Below are 27,255 nucleotides of genomic sequence, written 5' to 3'. Positions count from 1 at the left end.
ATATAAGTGTGTGTGTCCTACACTTGAAATAATTCAGCGCCCCCCACCTCTATTATATTAATAATTGTAATAATTTTGTTATTAATTATTATTTTACATAATTATTACTATGTTAACTGTCAATATTATTCATAAACCCTCAAATCTGTTTCTGAACCAGTATTTAGTCACGTCTTTCCTCATCCTATTTATAGATCATATAGTCAATTCATCATATACATCCACCAGATCATATATAGTCAATTCAATTACTATCATAAATCATTATTATTCATCTTTTTTTTAATTATCAGGGGAAAGCGCCAAGCCACAACGACTTTATAGCACTTGGATAAGGATAAGGATAAGGACTTGGGATGGGACGGTGGGGAAAGGAATGGTGGCTAACCACTCGGACGGTCGGGGATTGAACGCCGACCTGCATGTAGTGAGACCGTAGCTCTACCGTCCAGCCCAAGTGGTTGACATCTTGTTACTCGGTCCCATGAAAAATTCTCCCCCCTGGTATATGTATCTGTTGACGAGAATCACACCCCCCACCACTACACATACACATACACATACACATACACATACACATACACATTTATATATATAATACATACTTCCTAGGAAGTCACGGGAGACATCTCCCGTCACGCAGGGTGCAGTCGCACCTCCACAGATCTCCAGTATCATCTATTGATACTGGTAATGGCTCCAAAGGGCCACCACTTACGGGCTATTCATGCCCGTGCCACCTTTTGGCTGGCTTAATCTTCATCAATCAATGCAGGCGATGAGTCACAATAACGTGGCTGAAGTATGTTGACCAGACCACACACTAGAAATTGAAGGGACGACGACGTTTCGGTCCGTCCTGGACCATTCTCAAGTCGATTGTTGTCAATCTCAAGTCGACAATCGACTTGAGAATGGTCCAGGACAGACCGAAACGTCGTCGTCCCTTCAATTTCTAGTGTGTGGTCTGTTCATCAATCCATCCTAGGATGTGCCGTTAGCTCGCGTTCTTTCCACGTGGGTGCCATTTGTGGCTTCGAGTTTCAGGTTTATCATTTGAATGGTTCACATTGCTGCATACTGAAGGTAACTTTAAAGACTGGGCAGGAGGGTGTCGTTTCTTGGATTGATTGATTGATGAAGATTAAGCCACCCAAGAGGTGGCACGGGCATGAATAGTCCGTAAGTGGTAGCCCTTTTGAGCCATTACCAGTATCAAGAGCTGATACTGGTGATCTGTGGAGGTGCGACTGCACCCTGCGTGACGGGAGATGTCTCCCGTGGTGGCTTGGACTAGGACGCCCTGTATAATACCCAAACTGGGAGTTTTCTTGACCCCCGGGTCAAGCCCGTGCCCTGACGGCCAACCCTCATTGCTTTTAAAAAAAAGGATCACTGAAACACATGTTTTTTAATCAATGTTTAATTGCCTCGTGAATGCCAGAGCCATTATACACATAATATAAATTAGCAATAAATAACAAAGAGACTTGTGATATGTGGGAGGGTGGTGACCTGTCACACTATTTACACGGGGGTAATTATGTGGCAATTAGGGATGATTAGGTGAGTGGGTTATTTTAATGAGGATGAGAGGCTATGTCTCTACTTCGCAGGGCCAGGTGGCCGCCGCCGCCGCCGCCGCCATCTGGACGGAGCTGTACACGGCCCTCAGCCGGGTGTATGGGTGCGGAGAATAACGAAATTAGATTTATATCTGGTGGTGGGGGGAAGTTGCCAGGGAGTGAGACGCCGGGTACACCTGGAGTATACCTGAAGAGGATTTCAGTTGTTCTACTATCCCCCGAGCCCGGCCTGGGGCCAGGCTTCGCCCGTCTCCTCAGCATCCTCTTCAGTATGACCAACTTCTTCACCAATCACCAGCTTCGACACACTCAGTTTCCGCAGCAACAGCTTTGGCACAGAAAGCTTTTTAGCGTGGACGCCGTCGTGATTGTCTAACTTCATTGACCTTATACAATACTGAAGAGGGTCTAGAGGATTATAAAACACGGAGAGGATGACCGCGACTCTGTCTATGGCCTCAAGCTTCCGTTCCTGTCTACCAGTGAGCGTGGCGTCTCTGGCCGGCGTAAGTCGCTGGCCGCCGTAGAGTCGCTGGCCGGCGTAGAGTCGCTGGCCGGCGTAGAGTCGCTGGCCGGCGCTCTCAAGCAGCGCGGATAAAGAAGAACGCACTGCGTCTTTGGCTATGGCAGCAGGTTAATACAAACAGTTATGTGTAGTACAGAAACACTGGTAATGCACTTTCATACCAATAATTATTTCCCTCTGAAACGAGATGGTCCAGAGGGATAGACACACGGACACGTGCTCACGCTCCACTATACGGTGGGACACGCATAGACACGTCCCCTGGCTCCACCTGTACAGCGGGACACGCACGCATGGACACGCACAACCTGAGTGTTAGAATGTGTTGACAATGAAAACATCATACACGGCAAGACTTGGAAGGGTCTTCTTAAAACGACGGAGCTGAGAGTTAGTTCTTGAGGAGCGGGTGATCCCCGAGGTTCTGGACAATGTCCTCCTCCCTGAAGATCTGCTCCAGCTCCTGGGCCAGGATGCGACCAACGCGAGGCGCGTCGACCGCTCCAACAACCTGTAACAGGAAAATGGGAAACTGGTTTACTTAATCCATAAGATCTGGATCACGTCACAAGTTCACATTTATGACTCGGTCTACATTAAATTCTTTGCCCCTAAAGAATTGAATAGAGATTAAACTGTATCTTTTTGTTTGTTTGGGGTAATAAGTTTTGATAAGTTAGGCGTCTAAAGTATAGAAAATGGGTGTTATTCCTTTAGTCTATGCTTTGGTCTTTACGTCAGACAGCTTAAGGGTAAAAGGCATCTTGAAGGTACTTGAAGGCTGACGACTCCTTATCTAGAGTCAATATCTAGTTATCAATGTTTCACAAGTCAGCGGCCAAGTCAGGTGTCGGACAGGAATGGGGAACCCTTGGCACACGCGCCATACTTGGCATGTCAGCCAAGAGTTGCTTACCCGTGATCTAGGACCTCTGGCTAGCACAGGGGGTTGACTAGGCTGACACCCGCTAAATTATCTAAGAGAAATTCAACATTTTTGGGGGGTTTTGGACCTAAGACGTATTATTAGCACGGGAGACGTCCACCTTCCTGTACTAGCCAAACAATGCTTGCAGGGGGGTTGACCTTAAGCTCCTTGGTTCCGCCTCTTCCATAGATACCGAAGGGGTAAGAGCAACCCTAGCGACGGTCAGCCCGAGCCGCCAGACCACGAGCCTCGCACTACTAGGTACACACCACTAGGGTACAAAAGGGACAAACAGGTGATGTACGAACCAGTTGCTGGGCGGCGGAGACCACCTCGGGGTCAAAGGTCAGGTCAGAGCGGGACACGGTCACCTGCTCAGGAGACAGGTCCACCACTTCCAACTTCAAGAGCTTGATCTTGTCTCGTCCACGAACCTAATTAATAGTTCGTCAATTAATAATTAATTGCATAACAAATAATTAATTCCTTAATAACTGATTCCTTAATAACTGATTCCTTAATAATTCCTTAATAACTAATTCCTTAATAATTAAATTAAATTAATAATAATACCTCAATAATAATCGAGTAATAATTTCTTAATAATAATTGAGTAATAATTCCTTAATAATTCCCAATGTCGGGGACAGGAAGCCTGCGTGTAGACTTATCAAGGTTACCCCCACTTCAACTACTGATTTTTCCCCAGGATGCAACCCCCTTAAGAGTTGCCTAACTCCGAGGTATCTATGTAACTGCTAGGTGAACAGCGGCATCAGATGATTAAAAGGTAACGTGCCCAACTGTTTCTGCTCTGCCCTGGGATTGAAGCCGGGTCCCTCGGTTGTGGGCCGAGGACGTAGACCACTGTGCTACAGGGAAAATTTCATGAGGAAATAGGATTCCCTCCCCTCCCCCTCTTTTGGATTCTCTTCCTCTTTTGGATTCCGTTCCTCCGTCTTTTGGATTCCCTTCCTCCCTCTTATGGATTCCCTTCTCCTTATTTCCACCCTGCATTAGTTTTCGGTGTCATGGCGGGCCAGCACAGAGAAAGAACCACTTACCGTCTTGACCTTGAAGAGGGCGCGGGCGTCGAGGCTGGTGGAGACCTGGGTCTTAGCCAGCGCGCGGGCCTTATCCGTCAACTGGAAGCTCAGAGGACCCACTCGGAACGTCGCTTCGAACTGCAAGACAGAAAACCGCGCGTCATTCGGGAGCGAACGAGAGGTTGCGCCACTGACTTTTGGCCCCGTTCTCTTGTGCAATTTCATTGGTACAGAATGGTCAAATTCTCGCGGGTTGGGTGTTACCCCCACCAGGAAGAGGAGGACCTACCTGAGCGTGGTTACCGGACAGATCGACTCTGACGTCTCCACTTCGGGTCAGGCGACTGAGGCCTGTGACTTTGGCGTTAGCGGATTCCGTCTCCTCTTGCGTGGGCAGGACGGGACCGGAGCTACGGAACGAGGGAGAAAATGATGCGTGAGAATATATTGAAGTGATGTAATGGGATCGAACCTGCAACCCTGGACTCCTGAGGGTATACACACACACTACCGGCTGTGCCATGATGGCCATGAAAGGATCAGAGAAGCGGTCACTATAGAGGTGACGCGGATATTAAGGCCAGAGAACACAACATGGGACCCGACTCACTCTTCTCTCTCCTCGAAATCCAGAGTTTCTGAGCGGCTCTTGTTCTTGTTCTTATTCTTGTTCTTATTCTTGTTCTTCTTGCCCTTGTTCTTCTTGTGCTTCCTGTTCTTCTTATTCTTCTTGTTCCCCTTCTTGCCCTTGGCGTGCTTCTTGTTGCCCTTGTCTCCTGTGCGGCGACCTTCCACCAAGCTGTCTTCCTCCTGTCAAAAGTAACATCAAATATTATCTTCGAATTATGACATCCTTCCCGCCTCCCCATCTTCACACACACACACACACACACACACACACACACACACACACACACACACACACACACACACACACACACTCACTCTCGTGACACGATAATTATTCTCGCTAAAGAAACCTGAACTTAGGGTCTGTAAGTTGAGTGTCTGTATAGCCGCTGTCCGTCCGGGTGTTGGTGGTACCAAACCTCTCCATGTTTACCTTACCAGAGAGGGAGGGAAGGAAGGTGAGAGGTAGGGAGGGAGAGAGAGAGAGAGAGAGAGAGAGAGAGAGAGAGAGAGAGAGAGAGAGAGAGAGAGAGAGGAAGAGGAATCACATTCGACCAGTTACTCTGAAGTCTTACCTCTTGATAATCCTCTTCGACCTCTTCGTCATCCTTCATAGCCTTCGCATCTCGGGTCGACGCCCCTTTGTTCTTGTTCTTCTTGTTCTTCTTCCTCTTGTTCTTGTTCCGCTTGTTCTTGCCTTTTCCTTTGTTGTGTAGCTTGGGAATCGAGTCCGCCTCAGCGACCTCCGGCTCCGTCTCCTCGGCTTCTTGTACTGCATCTTGGCCCTCAGTGTCCTTGTCCTTGTTCTTGTTCTTGTTCTTATTCTTGTTCTTCCTGTTCTTGTTCTTCCTTCGTCGCTTATTATTATCCTCTACCTCATCACCGTCTTTGTTTTTGTTCTTGTTATTTGTTGTCGTCTCGGATTGTTCCAAGTCGGATTTCCCGCCGTTCTTGTTGGCTTTCCTCCTCTTGTTCTTGTTCTTCTTCTTTCTTCTGGATTTGTGTGCTTCCTCTTCGGGTTCAATGTCGCTCTCCGGCCCGGTCTCTGGCTCGGCTTCTTCCAGAATTCTCAGCGTCCTGGTGAGAGGAAGATAACGTGTTGATTTTGGGTCACAATTACAATGCACTGTGATAATTAAGATGGTAGCGACGTTGAGGATAAGGAGACCGTTAAGGAAGCTGAAGGAACGACCCAATACACGCGTAAGTGTATAATTATACACTTGTAGACATATATTATTAAATATGACCGAAAAAGACATACTTAATAAAATATGTCTACAGGGAAGACTGCTACCAAAATATACTAATATTATACAGTTATATTATATTAATAGTATACATTTATTGGGTCTTTCCTTCACCTTTTATGAGATGCTACGGTATTGTAGTAAGATGCTCGATAACATTGATGATAAACATGATATCAACATCAGTATTAAGTCTAATAACAATTTGATATCCAAAAGGTTTCAGATGCGAGCTTGACCCTTAGGTCAGGAAAGGGGACGGGGGGGGGGGGGATAATAGTGCGCAATCGACCCATAAGTCACAAATTGTGAGTTATGGATTATTCTTACGTCCTGAGATACACCCCCCTCCCCCTTTCCCCTCCATTCCAACCTCCCACCAACCCCTTCCAACCCCCCCCCCCCCCCCCCCCGCCCCCCCGGCCCCGTCTATCCGACCTCATAAGAATTGATGTGAATACTGGCGTCCGAGACATCTCCCGTCCACGAGGCTAACTAACCATAGCCCGTGCTTCTTGCCCCGCTCCTGGTAAGTTACGGGCTCACCATAGCCCGTGCTACTTGGAACTTGATCCGAGTAGCTGAATCTATAACAACAACTGGCGTCCGTAGACTCCTCTGGAGAAAGAAGACAACTTACTCTTCATCTACTGTGATGGGCAGCGGCTCCACCTTCTTCATGGCCTCCGACAGCACCTTGAGGACCTGGTCGGCGGCCCCGTTGTACTTCTGCACGGACTTGAGTTCCTTCTTGGTCATCGGCCTCTCTGTAGGGAAGACAAAACGAGGGGGAAGGGGAAGTTACAAGAAGAAAATATCGCCATTTTGGGTTTTGTATTTCTCCTGCTATGTTACTGTTGCCATCTCTAAGCAGTTGAAATTGAAATATGTTTATTGAGGTAAAATACACACAAAGGGAGCCGGTCGGCCGAGCGGACAGCACGCTGGACTTGTGATCCTGTGGTCTTGGGTTCGATCCCAGGCGCCGGCGAGAAACATTGGGCAGAGTTTCTTTCACCCTATGCCCCTGTTACCTAGCAGTAAAATAGGTACCTGGGTGTTAGCCAGCTGTCACGGGCTGCTTCCTGAGGGTGGAGGCCTGGTTGAGGACCGGGCCGCGGGGACACTAAAGCCCCGAAATCATCTCAAGATAACCTCAAGAAGGGATGAGGTAGTTCAAGCTATTCTCACCCCGTTCAGTACATCGTGTTAATACACACATAGACACACATCACAAGCAATAAACATATTACCGAACATTCTGAACCACGCAGTTCGTCTCACTTCCATGGTGGTGGGAGAGCTTAACATCTCTAGTGATGACTAGAGGTCATCACTAGAGATGACCTCTAGTGATGCCAGTGTCCGGGAGTTGGTCTCTCCCACGTATACAGCAGCAGTGGTCAACCTGCGTCATAAACGCCAGGAAGGAGTTTCTGACAATGACTGGTGCTCTTCCCTTGGAATGTCCGTCTCATAATTTACATGCCACCCCCCCCCCCCCCCCCCTCACACTACATTTCGATTGATTGATGAAGATTAAGCCACCCAAAACGTGACACGGGCATGAATAGCCCGTAAGTGGTGGCCCTTTTGAGCCATCACCAGTATCAATAGATGATACTGGAGATCTGTGGAGGTGCGACTGCACCCTGCGTGACGGGAGATGTCTCCCGGACCAAATGATGACCAAATGGTGACTACATTTCCCGTTTTCCTTCATAATGTAATCCATCCTGTGAAGCTCCCTTACCTCACCTTTCCCACGCCTCACCCACTTGCCTCCGTCAGGGTCATGTTTCACCCTTCTCCAGCCTCCCTTTGGGGGCAGAGGGCCCCCCAGAGACATTTGAAGATGTTACACGACCAAAGACCACATTCACTCCAAACATCTCCCCCCCCCTACGGGTTATTCATGCCCGTGCCACCTCTTGTGGTGGCTTAATCTTCATCCATCAATCTTTTTGAACGATATTTTTGACAGGTGAGATGTTTCTCTCTCCCTCAGGACTCACTCTCGACGGGCTGCTGCTGCTGCTCCTCCTCAGTGGTTACGACAGTGGAACCGTTGTCTTGTCCCTCGGCCAGTGGAGGCTCCCCAGTGGACATGGTGGTGGCGGGTTCCCCACTCTCATCGTCGCTCTTCGCTCCTCCCTGGAGGGGCTCCTGTTTCTCCTGTGGAGGGAAGAGTTGTATCATGCACGGCGCCCACATTCCAGTATTCGCAACACGGGGGACTATTTATATGTATATAAATGAGGAAATATTGAAGCAGCTCGATGGGCTGGTAACTCGCGTCCCTGGAGGGTTGTGTTACTGGAAGATCAGCCGTCGTGGTGCGTGTTCATTGGATGCCAGGGGACACGAGTTCGAGTCCATTCAGTGCCTTAATATTTTCACACTGTATTCGAGTAAGTTCGAGTAACTTCCTCAGTATCGTGATAACTTGAGTAACACGATATCGAGTAAGTTATCGTCTCGTTACAACGTCGTGTGTTGGATCACATGAACATGGTGTGACAGAGTAGTTGTTATAAGCAACACAGATACTTTATCCTTGAAGGAGTTATGACGGTACAGTTTTGGAGTCGAGTACAGAGTTGGTGATGCTTTTTTTTACCTCAGGGAGAGGTGAGAGAGGAGAGACGCGGTGGTGAGGGATACTTACGGGAGTGAGAGCGGCCACCACGCCGCCCACAGCATCAATGACGCCCAGGTGGAGGGAGGCGTTGACCGCATGGGAGGCGGCGTCGTCCGCCCTGGCTCCGGGCTGACCCGCAGACGCCAGCCCAGCAATGGCATCTGCAATCATGAGGTAAACTCATTAAATACATTATTACATTGCAAACTTTGTTGCATATCTGTAAACTATATAGAAAATCTACATTTTATATGGAAAAAATTTCATTATATATATATATATATATATATATATATATATATATATATATATATATATATATATATATATATATATATATATATATATACTACACCAGCAACATGAGTTAATTTATACTTTAAATTATAAATTTAATATACTTTAATATACTTTATTTATACCCACTGTCTTGAAATCCTCAAGACAGTTTTGAAGACCCAGACGGAACTAAAATGACAGGGAGTGGTCTTATCCCTCTGTTTATTGTATTTTATTGTATTTTATAGATTTTGTGAATGTATTTGAGGATGAGGAAGGTATAGGGGGAACTAGTTACAACTACGTGCATTCGTATGCTTTCTCTCTCTCATCTCTGGTCGTGATGATAGCCCTTGGTGTTGAGCCTATAAGACCTGTCGACCTCTGGAGGCTTATTAACGCCGATATTATATATATATATATATATATATATATATATATATATATATATATATATATATATATATATATATATATATATATATATATATATATATATATGCGGAAAATCCACAGAGAAATATGAAATGAGGTGAACGTTTCGGCTTTGTTAAAGCCTTTGTCAACACCAGACTGACCAGTCTGGTGTTGACAAAGGCTTTAACAAAGCCGAAACGTTCACCTCATTTCATATTTCTCTGTGGATTTTCCGCATAAAATGATCAGTGTTTTGTGATCGTCAATCACAAAATCATATATATAATATATATATATATATATATATATATATATATGTCGTACCTAATAGCCAGAACGCACTTCTCAGCCTACTATTCAAGGCCCGATTTGCCTAATAAGCCAAGTTTTCATGAATTAATGTTTTTTCGTCTACCTAACCTACCTAACCTAACCTAACCTAGCTTTTTTTGGCTACCTAACCTAACCTTACCTATTAATATAGGTTAGGTTAGGTTAGGTAGGGTTGGTTAGGTTCGGCCATATATCTACGTTAATTTTAACTCCAATAAAAATAAATTGACCTCATACATAGAGAAAAGGGTGGCTTTATCATTTCATAAGAAAAAAATTATAGTAAATATATTAATTCAGGAAAACTTGGCTTCTTAGGCAAATCGGGCCTTGAATAGTAGGCTGAGAAGTGAGTTCTGGCTACTAGGTACGACATATATATATATATATATATATATATATATATATATATATATATATATATATATATATATATATATAATCTTCCTGTATAAACTCTTAATGTATATATACTGAGAAGCTGAGTATATCCCTATATGATAGGCGAGCACAGTATAGCGACGACTGCCTATATTGACGACTTTCCCGGTGATGACTCGATGACCTTCCGGGGTGATGACTGTTGATAACCTAAGCTACGTAATAACCGATGACCCGCTTTACATAACGACGGGCTAGTGACCATTTACAAAATGATTGATGACCTCTCGCTTCCATTGCGATGACTGACGACTCTCGGGTTAATGACCATATATATATATATATATATATATATATATATGTATATATATATATATATATATATATATATATATATATATATACCAGTAATTGGTCGTTAAGTAACAACCGGCGGTGTGTGGTTCCCCGCGCTAGTCTCCAGCAGTCAAACATATCAAACGCGTTTCGTAAATTCGTTAGAATGTTCCATTGATGTTAGTGGTGCGACAGTGGAACATGCCAAGCTGCAGAAGCACTCAACAGTACAGATGGGAAAGGTGTGTGCGTGTGCGTGTGTGTGTGTGTGTGTGTGTGTGTGTGTGTGTGTGTGTGTGTGTGTGTGTGTGTGTGTGTGTGTGTGTACATTATGTGCGTTGGGTTATTTGTGCAGCCACACTATTGGCTTGTTGTCTGCATAATTGTTCATCTACACTTGTTGTAAGGCTGAAGCGGGTCTCAGATCCCGAAGCAGGGAAGTAGTGGAGGTGAGGAGAGTTGGAAGAGAGAGCATGCAAGAGCCCCATGAGGGAGAGAGAGAGGGAAGAGTGTGGAGAGAGCATGCAAGGTCCTTGTGAGGGAGAGAGAGGGAGAGTGTGGAGAGAGCATGCAAGGAGTCTGGAAGGGGAAGAAGGGAAGTGTGTCGTACCCAGACGGTCCTGATGTACCCTGCGGCTCTTCACCTCCTGGCTGGGCTGGGAGATCAGGTGTATCACTGTGGACTTGCGCAAGCTACGCCCTGAAAACCAAAATGTTTGAGTATTCCCTTCCCTTGATGTCCAGCCGTGTGGGATGTTACAGTTTTCTGTGGTGGAGGGCTGGGTGTGTGTGTGTGTGTGTGTGTGTGTGTGTGTGTGTGTGTGTGTGTGTGTGTGTGTGTGGGTGTGTGTGTGTGTGTGTGTGTACTCACCTAGTTCTCACCTAGTTGTGTTTGCGGGGGTTGAGCTCTGGCTCTTTGGTCCCGCCTCTCAACCGTCAATCAACAGGTGTACAGATTCATGAGCCTATCGGGCTCTGTCATATCTACACTTGAAACTGTGTATGGAGTCAGCCTCCACCACATCACTTCCTAATGCATTCCATTTGTCAACCACTCTGACACTAAAAAAGTTCTTTCACTTGTGTGGTGTGTGTGTGTGTGTGTGTGTGTGTGTGTGTGTGTGTGTGTGTGTGTGTGTGTGTGTGTGTGTGTGTGTGTGTTTTGCTTGCAGTTGTTATTGTGGTTGTCCGTGCTGTCTGTCATGTTTCTATGATGTCTGTCTGTCATGTGATAAGACCTTGGGGGTTCTTCCTTGTAAGTGTCAAGGAGTGACTTAAGACAGAAATAAAAGCTTAGGAAGCAGAAGCTTAGTTCTAAACGCTTCGAATATCACAACAATTAAAACCAAGTCAACCAGACTTCTGAAATGGGCTTGTATTCCCATACTATAAACTTTGTGTTTACAGCTGAAACTCCTGGGGCCAGATTCACCAAAGCACTTACGAAAGCACTTACGAACGAGTACATCTTTCCTCAATCTTTAACGGCTTTGGTTACATTTATTAAACAGTTTACAAGCATGAAAACTTACCATTCAACTGTTGTTATTGTTATAAACAGCCTCCTGGTGCTTCGGAGCTCATTATAACTGTTTAATAATTGGAAACAAAGCCGCCAAAGATTGAGAAAAGATGTACAGGTTCGTAAGTGCTTGCGTAACTGCTTCGTGAATCTGGCCACTGGTTGGTAAAAACTACGCTCTCACACGAATGTGGTTTCAAAAATCCTGTCAGCAGGCTGCCAGCTTGTCCGTCCCGTCGTTCATGACAAGTCTTACCCACTAGTTTTCCCTGGGACACGAACCCCGCCAATCGTTTAACAACCGGGTGCCCAATTACTGCTGGGTGAAGAGAGGCGTACAGTTAAGGATTGTGCGCCCTAGTCGTCCCTCCCCGGCCAGGGTACGAACCCAGGTGTGTGGTGGTTCGAGAACCCAGGTAAGAACATAAGAACATAAGAACAAAGGCAACTGCAGAAGGCCTATTGGCCCATACGAGGCAGCTCCTATCTATAACAACCCAATCCCACTCATATACATGTCCAACCCGCGCTTGAAACAATCGAGGGACCCCACCTCCACCACGTTACGCGGTAATTGGTTCCACAAATCAACAACCCTGTTACCGAACCAGTATTTACCCAAGTCTTTCCTAAATCTAAACTTAAAGGTGTGTGGTTACATATCGCTGGCGAAGCGCGGGGCGGTTTTCATTGTACAAAGCATGATATCTCCCTGATGTGAGGCTTGAGGCACTGTGCCATCATGGTATGGCACAGGGCACACATTAAACATATCATAGAGCCAGAAGGAAGGAAGGAAGGAATTATCAAGGGAAAGCGCCAAGCCATTACGACTATATAACACTGGGAAGGGGTCAGGATAAGGATTTGGGATGGAACGGAGGGTGAAAGAATGGTGTCCAACCACTTGGACGGTCGGGGATTGAACGCCGATCTGCATGAAGCGAGACCGTCGCTCTACCGTCCAGCCCAAGTGGGGGGGGGGGGCCACTTCTGGTGGAGCGAGAAGTGATAGCAGAACAGACGTTAAATTATCATAGAGGCAGAAACAGCCCCAGTGATAGAGCATAGAGCGACCACAACCACTCAGTTCCCCTTCATAGAGACCTCTCCCAATCTTCTTGGGGTTATCTTGAGATGATTTCGGGGCTTTAGTGTCCCCGCGGCCCGGTCCTCGACCAGGCCTCCACCCCCAGGAAGCAGCCCGTGACAGCTGACTAACACTCAGGTACCTATTTTACTGCTAGGTAACAGGGGCATAGGGTGAAAGAAACTTTGCCCATTGTTTCTCGCCGGCGCCTGGGATCGAACCCAGGACCACAGGATCACAAGCCCAGCGTGCTGTCCGCTCGGCCAACCGGCTCTCCCAAAGATGAATTTAGTAAAACACTCACTAGGGTACTACTAGTGATTTGATGTACATCCCATTATTAGGTTGCAAACGTGTTAGTAGGATTATCCAATTCAAGTTCAAGTATGTTTATTAAGATAAGCAAGAAATACATCATAAAGGGATAGAGTAGCTTAGGCTATTTCTACCCCCCTGGATTATCCAATCATGGTCAGTACTGGTAAACTAACAGTTTGCAAAGTCTACTTCATCCTATATCTGATGTTGACATTAAATAAGCAACCTTTAGTAGTAATCACATTAGTTTATCTAATGCATTAAGCGGGTTATGAAACCGCGTGCGTGTGAACTAGCCGTGTTGTGTCCACGACTCTCACCACTGACCAAGAGAGATGAAGATGGAGATTAAGCCACCCAAAAGGTGGCACGGGCATGAATAGCCCGTAAGTGGTGGGCCTTTTGAGCCATTACCAGTATCAATAGATGATACTGGAGGTCTGTGGAGGTGCGACTGCACCCTGCGTGACGGGATATGTCTCCCGTGACCAAGAGAGTTGGTATGTGTTTATCTACTCAGGTGAGTAAGGAAAAGATTAATTCTGACTCGTGTTAGCAGGATAAGAGATACTCACTACCACGATCTCCCCCCCCCCCCTCCCAAGAGCTTCCCCCCCTCCCACCCCCCTGTAGAACCCCCCTCCCCCCTGTAGAACCCCCCCTTCTACAGGGGGGTTCAAGACCAAGTATATATGTTCTAACGCCGCTGTAGCCCTGTTCTCCCCGGGGCGTAACACACACAGTCACCTCGAGTGGTCACGATGTTTATACTTGAGGTCATTGAGATCTTCCCAGACGTGATGTGGGTCCGTAGCTGGGGTCTGAAATTTAAGACGCCCAACCCAATCGTCTGAAAATAAGAGGAATTGAAGACGTTCTTGTCCGTCTTGGATCATTATCAGGTGACGACGTTTCGGTCGGTTCTGGACCATTAGCAAGTCTGGCTACAGGTCCAGGTGGTCCACGTGGACCGAAACGTCGTCACATCGTTTATTTTCAGATGTGTGGGTTGCTGGGGGGGGGGGGGATTTACTTTTCAGCCCCGTTATTGTGACTTACAATCTGCATGTGTGAAGTAGTTGAAGTGTTTAATACAAGTCTCTTGACCGAGTGGTGCTGACTGTCGGCTGATTCTCCACTTACTCGTGTGGTGGTGGTGAGTGTGGTGGTGGTGTGGTGAATGTGGTGGTTAGTGGTGAGTGTGGTGATGGTGGTGGCGGCGACTGGTGAGTGTGGTAGTGAGTTCACTGCTACAGGTAGTGGTTCCCTCACTGCTACAGGTAGTGGTTCCCTCACTGCTACAGGTAGTGGTTCCCTCACTGCTACAGTAGGGGTGAGTGCTGTGTAGTGGTGTGAATGTTCTGTCATGTGCTGAATGTTGACAAAGACTGACCTTGAGGAGCCTGGTTCTGGTGCTGCTGAGCCGTCACCCCCGCCAGGAGTCCCGCCAGCAGGAACCACCACGTTAACCTCATCCTGTGGAACAACACAACAATGGGTTAAACATTCCACTATACACACACACAAGTTATCCCCCAAAACTCTTTAACTAGTTATCACACCATTCACAAGTTATCCCCCAAAACTCTTTAACTAGTTATCACACCATTCACAAGTTATCCCCCAAAACTCTTTAACTAGTTATCACACCATTCAACAAACTCTCGCCAGTTATCAGGGTCATTGCATTAGGCTCCTTCTCTCCCCATTCAACCATTTTGATTTTGAAAAGGTTGACTTAAAATTATACAGTGAAATGGTAATGCAATTGGTAATCAATGCTCGTGGCACCTGTTGAGCTCGTGGCACCTGTTGAGCTCGTGGCACCTGTTGAGCTCGTGGCACCTGTTGAGCTCGTGGCTCCTGTTGAGCTCGTGGCACCTGTTGAGCTCGTGGCACCTGTTGAGCTCGTGGCTCCTGTTGAGCTCGTGGCACCTGTTGAGCTCGTGGCACCTGTTGAGCTCGTGGCACCTGTTGAGCTCGTGGCTCCTGTTGAGCTCGTGGCACCTGTTGAGCTCGTGGCTCCTGTTGAGCTCGTGGCACCTGTTGAGCTCGTGGCACCTGTTGAGCTCGTGGCACCTGTTGAGCTCGTGGCTCCTGTTGAGCTCGTGGCACCTGTTGAGCTCGTGGCTCCTGTTGAGCTCGTGGCACCTGTTGAGCTCGTGGCACCTGTTGAGCTCGTGGCTCCTGTTGAGCTCGTGGCACCTGTTGAGCTCGTGGCACCTGTTGAGCTCGTGGCACCTGTTGAGCTCGTGGCACCTGTTGAGCTCGTGGCTCCTGTTGAGCTCGTGGCACCTGTTGAGCTCGTGGCACCTGTTGAGCTCGTGGCTCCTGTTGAGCTCGTGGCACCTGTTGAGCTCGTGGCACCTGTTGAGCTCGTGGCACCTGTTGAGCTCGTGGCACCTGTTGAGCTCGTGGCACCTGTTGAGCTCGTGGCACCTGTTGAGCTCGTGGCACCTGTTGAGCTCGTGGCACCTGTTGAGCTCGTGGCACCTGTTGAGCTCGTGGCACCTGTTGATCTCGAAGCCTCTACCACAGTTGCCACAGTTTACAGACACTGCTGCCAGGGTCATGTACGACCGTCTACTGTGTGATCTATTTTTACACAAGTTCTATACATAATTGTGTTTTCTCGCGTTAAGTTACTCCATGTGTACCTCATACTACGGAAGGCAAAGGAATCCTGAAACAGGTGTGTGATAACAGCAGTTCTGGAGTAAAAGAGTGTGCAATATCCTTCTCCTCACTCTGGTAAACCCTGAGACTGTTTGCTCTTGCAAATGAACAACTCAACATGGGTCGTGACGAGGATTCGAACCTACGTCCGGGAGCATCCCAGACGCTGCCTTAATCGACTGAGCTACGACATGGTAAAAAGATTTGAAACCGAAGTTCTACTGAACTTTGCTCTTGCAAAGTCTGACGGGCGTAAGGAGGCAATAAGTACCTAGTACCAAGGACCTACAATAGCCTCCAACTTGGTATTTAGGGAAGGAGGTCACGCTACCGCATCCTCGGCACATCTTGGGCTCCACCCCCCCCCCCCTTCCTTCTCCCGGGGGCCTCTCGGGAGGGGACCTCTCAACATCCGGGGTCAGCGTCCTGGGCCCAGCGACTGACCTAGAAAACACTGAAGGAACATCTGTGTTGCCACCACCTTGGCTCCTCCCGGGAAACATTGTCGTACCGCATCGTGCAGGCGGCAGGTCTCTCGAGTACCTTTTGTAGTGCATTATTTAGTAGTCCATTGTTTTAGCAGTATTTTCCCTTCATTAAATATAACACCCTTGAATGATCATGACAACTTTGTTAGGCAAACGAAATTATTTTCGAGAATTTGTGAAATTTGGTCAAAATTTGTATGTTCAACAAGGTATTATATATTGACAAGGTAGTCAATTAGTCATCCGGTATAGCAGTTACCAGTCATCCCTCATAGTGGAGCTGTGACACTATAATCCCTCACTGCTCCCACCTCCTGTTGGGCAGCGCCGGCTCTGCTGGGAGACCTGAATATCATCCACGACAACGCCGTATGTGGGTTTAGTATATATATATATATATATATATATATATATATATATATATATATATATATATATATATATATATATATATATATATATATATATATATATATATATATGACAGTGTCAGACCACGGAGGAAAATTGAAACGGGAATTTCCTTAAGTACTTTCGTATATTAATACATCTTCAGAAGGAGTACTTAAGGAAATTCCTGTTTCAATTTTCCTCCGTGGTCTGACACTGTCACATTTTTAATCACGTGTTTATTTTTCGTGATTTACACACACATACATATATATAAGTCGTTTACAAAAAAAAATCTTAACGGAATTTGATACCGCGTTGATAGCATCTTGCAAGACGTGTCTGACAAAGTGGGAATAATGCTGGGAGTGAGTAACGGTGGCGCAGCAGGAAGTAGGGGATGAGACCAACGCCTCCGGATGTGGGTCACCCGCTTCCAGTCGTCTGGCCCCGAGGAACACCGCACGTGCCTAAGATTCCAGAGCGGGTGTTCCGACCCTCGTGTTCATGTCTTACGGTGAGAGTTCGGACCGCCCGGAGCTCCGCGCGCTGTGCAACACGTCGTCCTAATACCACGTCGCATTTTGACGTGTACGTCACTTAAGGCCGAAGGCTGTCGTACTACAACTGACATACTGTCCCGTTTTCTGGGTGTGGGTTCTCTGGTAGGTTAGGATAAGGGCACTTTAGTACGATAGTTTCTTGATGTTGAGAACGCTGGCGAGAACGGGCTGCTCTGTGAGAGATGAACGCCAGGAACTCGTATTCGCCTTCCCCACTTTTGACACGGGAGACATCTCCCGTCACGCAGGGTGCAGTCGCACCTCCACAGATCTCCAGTATCAGCTCTTGATACTGGTAATGGCTCAAAAGGGCCACCACTTACGGGCTATTCATGCCCGTGCCACCTTTTAGGTGGCTTAATCTTTATCAATCAATCAATCTGCCAGGACTCTTCTCTGTCACCTCATCCACTGTCATGAGCACCATTATGTTAATGTACTCCCTTTAGTAGACATAAACTGCAGTAAAAGTCTCTACTAGAACATGTAACTAAATCTCTGGATCACAAAAGACAGTATATTGCACACACTCGATTGATTGATTGATAAAGATTAAGCCAGCCAAAAGGTGGCACGGGCATGAATAGCCCGTAAGTGGTGGCCCTTTTGAGCCATTACCAGTATCAATAGATGATACTGGAGATCTGTGGAGGTGCGACTGCACCCTGCGTGTGCACACACTCGATAACCTACAATTTGCAGCGTCTAAGATTTTCCTATCGACAAAGTCAAGATATATTTCCCCGTTGTTCGCTTGTCGGTCGAATATTATTGGTGCGCAAAACTTGCCCTGAAACTAACGTAATCTTGACCAGACCACACACTAGAAATTGAAGGGACGACGACGTTTCGGTCCGTCCTGGACCATTCTCAAGTCGATTGTGACTTCAGCCACGTTATTGTGACTCATCGCCTGCATAACGTAATCTTGTAAGGGAATAAAAACAATAAACTTCTTCCCATTGTGTTGCTTGTGTCGCCCCGCGTGTGGGAACAACCTCACATGCTGGAAACACAATCCGAAACTGTCTCTATTTTCCGCTTGTTACAACTTGTAATAAAGTTGTTACATCTTGGCTTAACGTGTTTATGACGTATTAGAACGTTGTTACAACTGGCTATATTGGTTGTTATAACTGGTTAGGAGGTGTTAAATCTTGTTCGAACGTTGTACCAACGTCGTAGTTTCGGTGTGTGTTTGGCGGGCACCAGTCCTGGGGCCAGATTCACGAAAGCACTTACGCAAGCAGTTACGAATGTGTACATCTTTCCTCAATCTTTGACGGCTTTGGTTACATTTATTAAACAGTTTACAAGCATGAAAACTTGCCAATCAACTGTTGTTATTGTTATAAACAGCCTCCTGGTGCTTCGCAGCTCATTAACTGTTTAATAATTGTAAACAAAGCCGCCAAAGATTGAGGAAAGATGTTCAGATTCGTAAGTGCTTGCGTAAGTGCTTTCGTGAATCTGGCCCCTGGATCTGAACCATCGTAATGTTTACCTTTTGCACACTAAACTTATCTACGAGAGTGATTTTGCTGCATATGTGAGCACGGACTTCACAGATACGATGTCACATATGCAGTAATAATAATATTTGATATTTAATTTTTGATGTGTAAAATTATGCCAACAAAAATAAATGGTTTTATTTTCTCATCTCGATCTTAAACGATTTTACCAAAATACTTCTCATTTCATTTGTACCATCATCCTAAGCGATGATATAGTGCCAGTCAGTAATACATAATCCAGGAATATCTCGTGTTAAATAATGTATCCTATCCTAAATAATGTATCCTACCAAAGGATACCTGATCAACCAGGCTGTGATTCATACGTCAGGCTGCGAGCAGCCGCGTCCAACAGCCTGGTTGATCAGTCCAGCAACCAGGAGGCCTGGTCGACGACCGGGCCGCGGGGTCGCTAAGCCCCAGAAGCACCTCAAGGTAACCTCAAGGTAAGGTACACATGCCCATGAGAGAGAGGGAGGAGCAGGCTGGATCACTATCTACTCTCGCAGCGTCGGAATCTCCCACCACAATCACCAGACTGACGACGCTATCGTCTTGCGAGGCGCTATCGTCTTGCGAGGCGCTATCGTCTTGCGAGGCGCTATCGTCTTGCGAGGCGCTATCGTCTTGCGAGGCGCTATCGTCTTGCGAGGCGCTATCGTCTTGCAAGGCGCTATCGTCTTGCGAGGGCGTCGCGCCACTTGTGGTGTATATTCTCGCCATGAATCTCAATTGCTGACTAATCTTGAGCTGGGCGGAGGAAGAAGTCACCAAGTCATGCACCACTCACACGCCGTCTGACCATATACGTCACCAAGATGTTTACATTGCAATATGTCTTATAAACATTATATGAATGATCTTAGGACTCAGTGACAAGTACGAGACAGCTGGTGACCTTGAGCACCTGGGGCCAGATTCACGAAAGCACTTACGCAAGCACTTACGAACGTGTGCATCTTTTCTCAATCTTTGGCGGCTTTGTTTCCAATTATTAAACAGTTAATGAGCTCCGAAGCACCAGGAGGCTGTTTATAACAATAACAACAGTTGATTGGGAAGTTTTCATGCTTGTAAACCGTTTAATAAATGTAACCAAAGCCGTCAAAGATTGAGGAAAGATGTACACGTTCGTAAGTGCTTGCGTAACACCTTCGTGAATCTGGCCCCTGGAGCCTGGGGTAGGGATTACCGGTCTGGCCAAAATAGGTAATATTGGCGAGTTTGGGGCCAAATAAATATTTCCTTTGGACACGAAAATCAAATAATGTTTGTGTGTGACAGTAGACCCGTAGACCATACCTGAGCAGCCCGTTCTCTTCATCTATCACTCCGTAAAAAATGCGACTGTTTTGCCTAACCTGAACTGTACGAACATTTCTAACCTATCGAGTCCGACGCTTAGGAAACGTCAAAATTACGATGATTTAATAGTTACTAAAACGTCGCATTTGTTACGTACTGGTCGGTTACGCTATAAACTAGAAGAACTATGAGAGAACGGGTTGAAACAGTGTTGTAGTGCGCCGCCGAGATGAAGAAACAAGTGAGGAGTGCCAGGCGCAACACAAAGAGCCAGTCAGACGCAGGAAACTCACTTGTGTAACGTTCTTTCAGGGCCGCTGCTAGTTGGCTACTGGCAGTGAGGTGGAGGAAGACCTTCCACTACGGCTCAACCCTGCCACCCAGCTGACCTACTCCCGGCTGACCACCACCTCCGCGCCACACACCCACTACCTCCCCACACACCCACTACCACCCCACACACCCACTACCACCCCACACACCCACTACCACCCCACACACCCACCCTCCCCGCCGCAGTATCTGTAACCTTGCACCATACCTGATCAACGCTCTTCTCATCTACATACACAACTCAACGCACGTATGTCTTACATAAGAACATGAGAACAAAGGTAACTGCAGAAGGCCTATTGGCCCATACGAGGCAGCTCCTATCTATAACCACCCACTCCCACTCATATACATGTCCAACCCGCGCTTGAAACAATCGAGGGACCCCATCTCCACCGTCTTGGTAGAACTCTTATTAAAAAGGAAGCACAAAGAAGCTATAGTTAGCTGTATATGTCTACACCTGGAGGCGGGGGAGGGAAGCCTCGAACCCGTACCTGACCCTACAGCAAGCCACTCCCTCCCACACTCCCACCACACTCAACACCGCCGCCATTCGTTCAGGCACATGTCATTTTCCTCGAGCTCTTCACATTTGCCTTAACCAAATACAGCTATGGAATTGCAATTAAGATGATCTGGTATTTAAGAACTAACGAGAGCGTCCCAAAGAGAAGAAATTTGGATATATTTGTTGCGTCGAAACATTTTGAAACGACAGACAGACTACAGGATCATATTCACATATTCACCGTGCAGAGGCTGGGACCCGGAAGGTTTGGTCACTAGGCCACGCCGCTGAGAGAGAGAGAGGGAGAGAGAGAGAGAGAGAGAGGGAGAGGGAGGGAGGGAGGGAGGGAGAGGGAGGGAGGGAGGGAGGGAGGGAGGGAGAGAGGGAGAGAGGGAGAGGGAGGGAGAGAGAGAGAGAGGGAGAGGGAGGGAGGGAGGGAGAGAGGGAGAGGGAGGGAGGGAGGGAGAGAGGGAGAGAGGGAGAGGGAGAGGGAGGGAGAGAGAGAGAGAGAGAGAGAGAGAGAGAGAGAGAGAGAGAGAGAGAGAGAGAGAGAGAGAGAGAGCGAGAGAGAGAGAGAGAGAGAGAGAGAGAGAGAGAGAGAGAGAGAGGAGAGGGGAGGTTGAGACCCATGGGAGATATAGGTAGAGGGGGGGGGGTGGGGGAGGTTCATATGGGGAATGGGGGGGGAGGGAGGAATGGGATGTGTGTGGGGTGGAAGAGGGGGGGTGGGAGGGGGTGCAATAAGAAGTGTGTGAGGAATGTTGAGGTGTGGTGCTGCACACTGACCTCCTGCCACACACCAGAGGACAGTTAGGGCTGCACACTGACCTCCTGCCACACACCAGAGGACAGTTAGGGCTGCACACTGACCTCCTGCCACACACCAGAGGACAGTTAGGGCTGCACACTGACCTCCTGCCACACACCAGAGGACAGTTAGGGCTGCACACTGACCTCCTGCCACACACCAGAGGACAGTTAGGGCTGCACACTGACCTCCTGCCACACACCAGAGGACAGTTAGGGCTGCACACTGACCTCCTGCCACACACCAGAGGACAGTTAGGGCTGCACACTGACCTCCTGCCACACACCAGAGGACAGTTAGGGCTGCACACTGACCTCCTGCCACACACCAGAGGACAGTTAGGGCTGCACACTGACCTCCTGCCACACACCAGAGGACAGTTAGGGCTGCACACTGACCTCCTGCCACACACCAGAGGACAGTTAGGGCTGCACACTGACCTCCTGCCACACACCAGAGGACAGTTAGGGCTGCACACTGACCTCCTGCCACACACCAGAGGACAGTTAGGGCTGCACACTGACCTCCTGCCACACACCAGAGGACAGTTAGGGCTGCACACTGACCTCCTGCCACACACCAGAGGACAGTTAGGGCTGCACACTGACCTCCTGCCACACACCAGAGGACAGTTAGGGCTGCACACTGACCTCCTGCCACACACCAGAGGACAGTTAGGGCTGCTGCCCTTATACATCACACGTGAATGACCATTTTTATCTAAATTTTTTCGTTCGGTAGTTACGTAAATGAACTGCGTAAAGTGGTCGACATACGCAAGCGACTGCAATATATCCCAGTTACAGCCCCGCTCCTGTGCCGGGTAAGTCCACTACGGGCTCACCATAGCCCGTGCTACTTGGAACTTTTTGCTCCCAGTAACTAAATCTATAACAACAACAACAACTGCAACATATATCAGTGTCCCGAGTAGGCTGCGTTAGAAGCCGACCTGGGGGGGGGGGGGCTTCACATAAAAAAAAAATTATAAACAAATTTCAGTGATTAGAAACTGCATATCGGAGACACGATGAGACATATTGCAATCGCTAACGTATATCTGCTTCTCTTACGCTCTGTGGCATTTATTTTTGCGTCAGACACTAGAGAACAGGTGCCTCGGCCTGGCGTACGGAAGTACCTGGAGTATCACACTACACTAGCACCTCGGCTAGTTTTGGGAACCCTCTTTTTGTTTTTTGGGAACAATACTCAGATTTTGGGAACTGGGTAGACACTGCTTCTGGGAACTGGACATATGCTGGTTTGGGAGGTAGGTATACGATAGATTTAGGAATTGGGTATACGCTAAGGCTGTATGCTGGATGTATGTTTGGGATCACAAGAGAGGGCCCATTCAGAATTGTAAAGAAGTTATTTTAATTGGTAGAAACTTGACCAAGGATAGCAAATAAATGTTGCCATTGTTCAGAAATTGAACATGCATAAAAGGGGGGATACTTTCGCGTACCCCTCCCCCCCCCTTTCCATCAGTTGACGTTCATATTATACTAAATTTGGCACCCGGCTGTGCCCGGGTCTCTCTCCCTCCCCTTTCTCCCTTTCTACTCCCTCCCGTCCCCTCCCCTCCACCTTTCTATCCCTAACATTTCTTCTCGACCCTCTCCCAAACTCCTTCTCTCCCCTCCCCCCCCCCCCCTCTCTACCTGTTTCCCCCCTCCCCCCCCCTTACTCGAGCTATCCTCTCTCAGAAAATTTGAATTTTAAAATTCGAAAACTTGGCCAATGAGGTAACTTGAACCGGGGTTCTGGTGCTCCCTGGACACCTTCCCGCCACTCACCCATGATAGGACAAAAGCCTATCATCAACCCGGAACTCCACTGAATTCACTGGAAGGTTCTGGAGCCCCTAAACAGTGTTCGACTATATATACAGTATATATAATTGAGCACTGTATTAAAATATTATATATTTAAAATATATTAGAGCAATTGACGATCACGAAACACTGATTATTTGTATGCGGAAAATCAACAGAGAAATGGAAAATGGAGACGAACATTTCGACCGATCAAAGCCGTTGTCAACACCAAACGATTAATTTCCAAACTAAGATAAAATAAAGGGAAGGTGGAGGCCAAGAACTAGAACCTGGCCACACGTCCCCAGGGAAAGAATTACCCAGAAACAGGTATAGATTAGAATGGTCAGAAGGATTAAGCGGTCAGAAAATATGTATGAAGGACCGCTGAAGCCCTCTGACCATTATAAGCTAATCTAAGCGTGCAGGTGTTAACACTACGTCTAGTGAGTGTGTGTGTGTGAGGAGTACGTCTAGTGTGTGTGTGTGTGTGTGTCAGGAGTACGTCTAGTGTGTGTGTGTGTGTGTGTCAGGAGTACGTCTAGTGTGTGTGTGTGTGTGTCAGGAGTACGTCTAGTGTGTGTGTGTGTGTGTCAGGAGTACGTCTAGTGAGTGTGTGTGTGTGAGGAGTACGTCTGGTGAGTGTGTGTGTGTGAGGAGTACGTCTGGTGAGTGTGTGTGTGTGAGGAGTACGTCTGGTGAGTGTGTGTGTGTGAGGAGTACGTCTGGTGAGTGTGTGTGTGTGAGGAGTACGTCTAGTGTGTGTGTGTGTGTGTCAGGAGTACGTCTAGTGTGTGTGTGTGTGTGTCAGGAGTACGTCTAGTGAGTGTGTATGTGTGAGGAGTACGTCTGGTGAGTGTGTGTGTGTGAGGAGTACGTCTGGTGAGTGTGTGTGTGTGAGGAGTACGTCTAGTGAGTGTGTGTGTGTGTCAGGACTACGTCTAGTGAGTGTGTGTCAGAAGGATTCTGGCGAGTGAACGTATGATTCATTAATACAAAATGAGGAAAACGATACATTTGTGACCACGTGCGTGACTTAACCACTGCATCTGCTCCACAACGTGAGCCGGAAAGATCTCCCACTTGTTCTTTTTGTCCCCCGGTGCTTCATGGTGGGAAAATTTCACTGGCCCGGTTCACTGCATTAGCCAGAGTAAAACACGTTTTCTTTCCTCCTCCTTGATTGCTGCTTCCGGCGCCAGGCACATCTGTACTGTGGTGAGGGGAAAGTATGATACGTATATGTGACCTACTCTCTGCCTGCCTGGAAGAGGAGGGGAGGGGGGAGGTGCTGAAGACGTCACGAGAAAGGGGAGTATCTCCGGGTGGAAGGCGACACGGAAGGCGTGTCCTGGAAGAAGGGAAAGCTGCACTCGTTCAGAAAGGCGCGCTTTATTTGGCGCAGTATCCCCTCCCCGCCCCGCCACCAGGGGGCCCGGATGATTCACTCAGAGCATTTGTCCACTCGAGGGGGGTAGAAATAGCCTAAGCTACTCTATCCCTTTGAGATGTATTTCTTGCTTATCTCAATGAACATGAACTTTGTCCACTCAGAAAGATAATGTATCTTTTATCTCGTCCATGGCGGCTTCGTCCGTATCGTGTAGTCGGTATTTACTAAACGTTACCATCATCGTGACGCTTTCAGATTGTCCTCAACCGGAGGGTATTATTATGAACTGACTTCGTGGCGCGTCGTAAACTTGGAGGTGTCGTCTAAGCAGCTTGAGATAATGGGAAGACGTAAGTGTTTGACGAAGCGTGTTACTAGTAAGATCTGGGAGAAGAATATGGTTAATGGTGACGCGCGCACATGCCAGCTGACTGGGTCAACCCTTGACTGTAATGTAAGAAGTGTGTGGCGCTGACCACCTGTTGTCCCCCGAGTGTTGTGGCAGTGGTGTGACGGTGGTGTGGCAGTGGTGTGACGGAGGTGTGGCAGTGGTGTGACGGAGGTGTGGCAGTGGTGTGACGGAGGTGTGACGGGCACATCCGGGTACATCTTCCATCATCATTATCTATTCTCAGCACCCCGGCCACGAAGCCTTCACAAGTCACAGACGTGTTTAATCCAGAAAATTGTACAGCGCCCAGGAGTTAGCTGTCACGGGCTGCTTCCTGGGGGTGGAGGTTTGATCAAAGACCGGGCCGCGGGGAGACTAAAGCCCCGAAATCATCTCAAGATAACCTCAAGATAGCACCGGCCTCGCATGTTGCAAGTCGGCGTTCGATCCCCCAATGGTCCCGGTGGTTGGGCAGCATTCCTTCGCTCTCGTATCCCAGATCATTGTCGTCATATCCTTTCCAAGTGCTATATAGTCGTATTGAGTTGGCGCTTTCTCCTGAACCTTGCCTTTCCTCCCCCCCCCCCCCACACACACACAAAAACACATTAATGTGTCAGAAAAGTTAATACGTGTCGCTGTCAGCGGCTTCCTTGTCGAGCTCTGCCACCACCGCTGCCCCTCATCCATCACACAAAAACATGTTGAGTGTTACCATACTTTCTCCCAAGATAAGCATATATACGCCTTATATTTGCTAGACCTCTTACAGCCGTACAATACTTGCTCATTAATGTATCCAACAGCCGTGCTTAAAAACTAATATTACCATAGAAGGCGTAGTCATAGAAGGTATAGAGTATGGTACATAGCCAGGAATGTCCCTGCTGCTAGCAAGGCTTGTGACCTACATTCGTGAGGTGGGGAGGACTCCGGCGTAGCAGTCATCGAAGGCACTTCCTGCAGACGTTGACCGCGGACGGAGCCATGTAGGCAGCAATACGAACATATCTTCATACTTACGCAGTAGCTACTTCAGGCTACGCCAGGCCCCTGCTTTAAGTATCTGAAAATCTCTCGCTTTGTTGCATACTCCCAGTAAGTTCGTATTTGTCTCTCTTATCTGAGGGGTCTTATAGTCGTCTCATATGGTGGTAGTGGTGACCATATGACTTAGTATGGAGGCCGCGGTGGTGTTGTGTAGAGGGGGGAGTGGGGGGGTGAAGGGTGGGGGGCAGATGCCGGCTAGCGGGACTTGTGCCGACTTTGACCCGCTGGTCAGGAAACGCTTAGTAAAGATTTAGTTCAGATCAAGTTTATTCTGTTTTCTGCTTTTGTTTCTTCAGCCTTTTGTATTTTTTGTGACGTATGTTTTGCTGCGAAATGTTAATTAGTGAGCCCCCCCCCTCTCTCTCTCTCTCACCCACCATCCCCCATTTTCTCTCTCCAGCAACAACTACTGGAGTGGAAAATGTTGAATTCCACATTCGACCAAATTAACCAATTCTTACGATGGATGAAGTTTCTATAATGTGTTCTAATTCGCCAAGGTATGTATATAAATAAATAAATAAATGTTTATTCAGGTAAGGTACATATATACAAGAGATTTTACAAAAATTGATAGATTTATAGATAGAGCTAGTACATACAATGCCTAAAGCCACTATTACCCAAAGCGTTTCGGGCATATACTGTCTCCACACAAAAATATCATGTAAATAGCTTTTACATGCTGAGTTATAAACTCCAACGCACACACACATATGTATTA

General features: G+C 47.4%; 2 protein-coding genes across 3 annotated transcripts; both read right to left on the bottom strand.

The window, feature by feature from the left end:
* Window positions 1-1,405: 1,405 nt before the first annotated feature.
* LOC123767630 (uncharacterized protein DDB_G0283697) lies at window positions 1,406-20,630 on the bottom strand. 2 transcript variants are annotated; one of them, XM_045757455.2, is made up of 12 exons: window positions 20,516-20,630; window positions 14,677-14,759; window positions 10,964-11,053; window positions 8,635-8,768; window positions 7,982-8,141; window positions 6,607-6,733; window positions 5,292-5,793; window positions 4,697-4,896; window positions 4,376-4,496; window positions 4,105-4,224; window positions 3,349-3,474; window positions 1,406-2,623 (listed from the first exon to the last, which is right to left on the bottom strand). In XM_045757455.2, the coding sequence occupies exons 2-12, from the start codon at window positions 14,756-14,758 to the stop codon at window positions 2,504-2,506; spliced, it is 1,782 nt and encodes a 593-aa protein (XP_045613411.1). In that variant the 5' UTR covers window position 14,759; window positions 20,516-20,630; the 3' UTR covers window positions 1,406-2,503. The 2 variants fall into 2 exon arrangements, with proteins under 2 accessions (XP_045613411.1, XP_069166645.1); XM_069310544.1 differs by lacking the exon at window positions 10,964-11,053 and having other exon boundaries at window positions 1,407-2,623; window positions 20,516-20,629.
* Window positions 15,059-15,856, bottom strand: LOC123767497 (homeobox-like protein HDP1). The gene has a single exon (XM_045757182.1). The coding sequence runs from the start codon at window positions 15,854-15,856 to the stop codon at window positions 15,059-15,061; it is 798 nt and encodes a 265-aa protein (XP_045613138.1).
* Window positions 20,631-27,255: the final 6,625 nt, after the last annotated feature.

This window comes from Procambarus clarkii, chromosome 67 (genome assembly GCF_040958095.1).
Source record: "Procambarus clarkii isolate CNS0578487 chromosome 67, FALCON_Pclarkii_2.0, whole genome shotgun sequence".
In the NCBI taxonomy this organism is placed as follows: domain Eukaryota; kingdom Metazoa; phylum Arthropoda; class Malacostraca; order Decapoda; family Cambaridae; genus Procambarus; species Procambarus clarkii.
Note: the sequence above shows the minus strand (reverse complement) of the source record. Positions and strands in the feature narration are given on the sequence as shown.

Bases quoted from the DNA above. Each gene is read 5' to 3' on its own strand.
- LOC123767630 (XM_045757455.2), bottom strand. From the start codon at position 14,758: ATGAGGTTAACGTGGTGGTTCCTGCTGGCGGGACTCCTGGCGGGGGTG. The intron at 5,794-6,606 runs GTAAGTTGTCTT...TCCTCTCACCAG, and splicing joins CCCATCACAGTAGATGAAGA to GACGCTGAGAATTCTGGAAG. The intron at 4,225-4,375 runs GTAGGTCCTCCT...TCTGTCTTGCAG, and splicing joins TGTCCGGTAACCACGCTCAG to TTCGAAGCGACGTTCCGAGT.
- LOC123767497 (XM_045757182.1), bottom strand. From the start codon at position 15,856: ATGACCCTGGCAGCAGTGTCTGTAAACTGTGGCAACTGTGGTAGAGGC.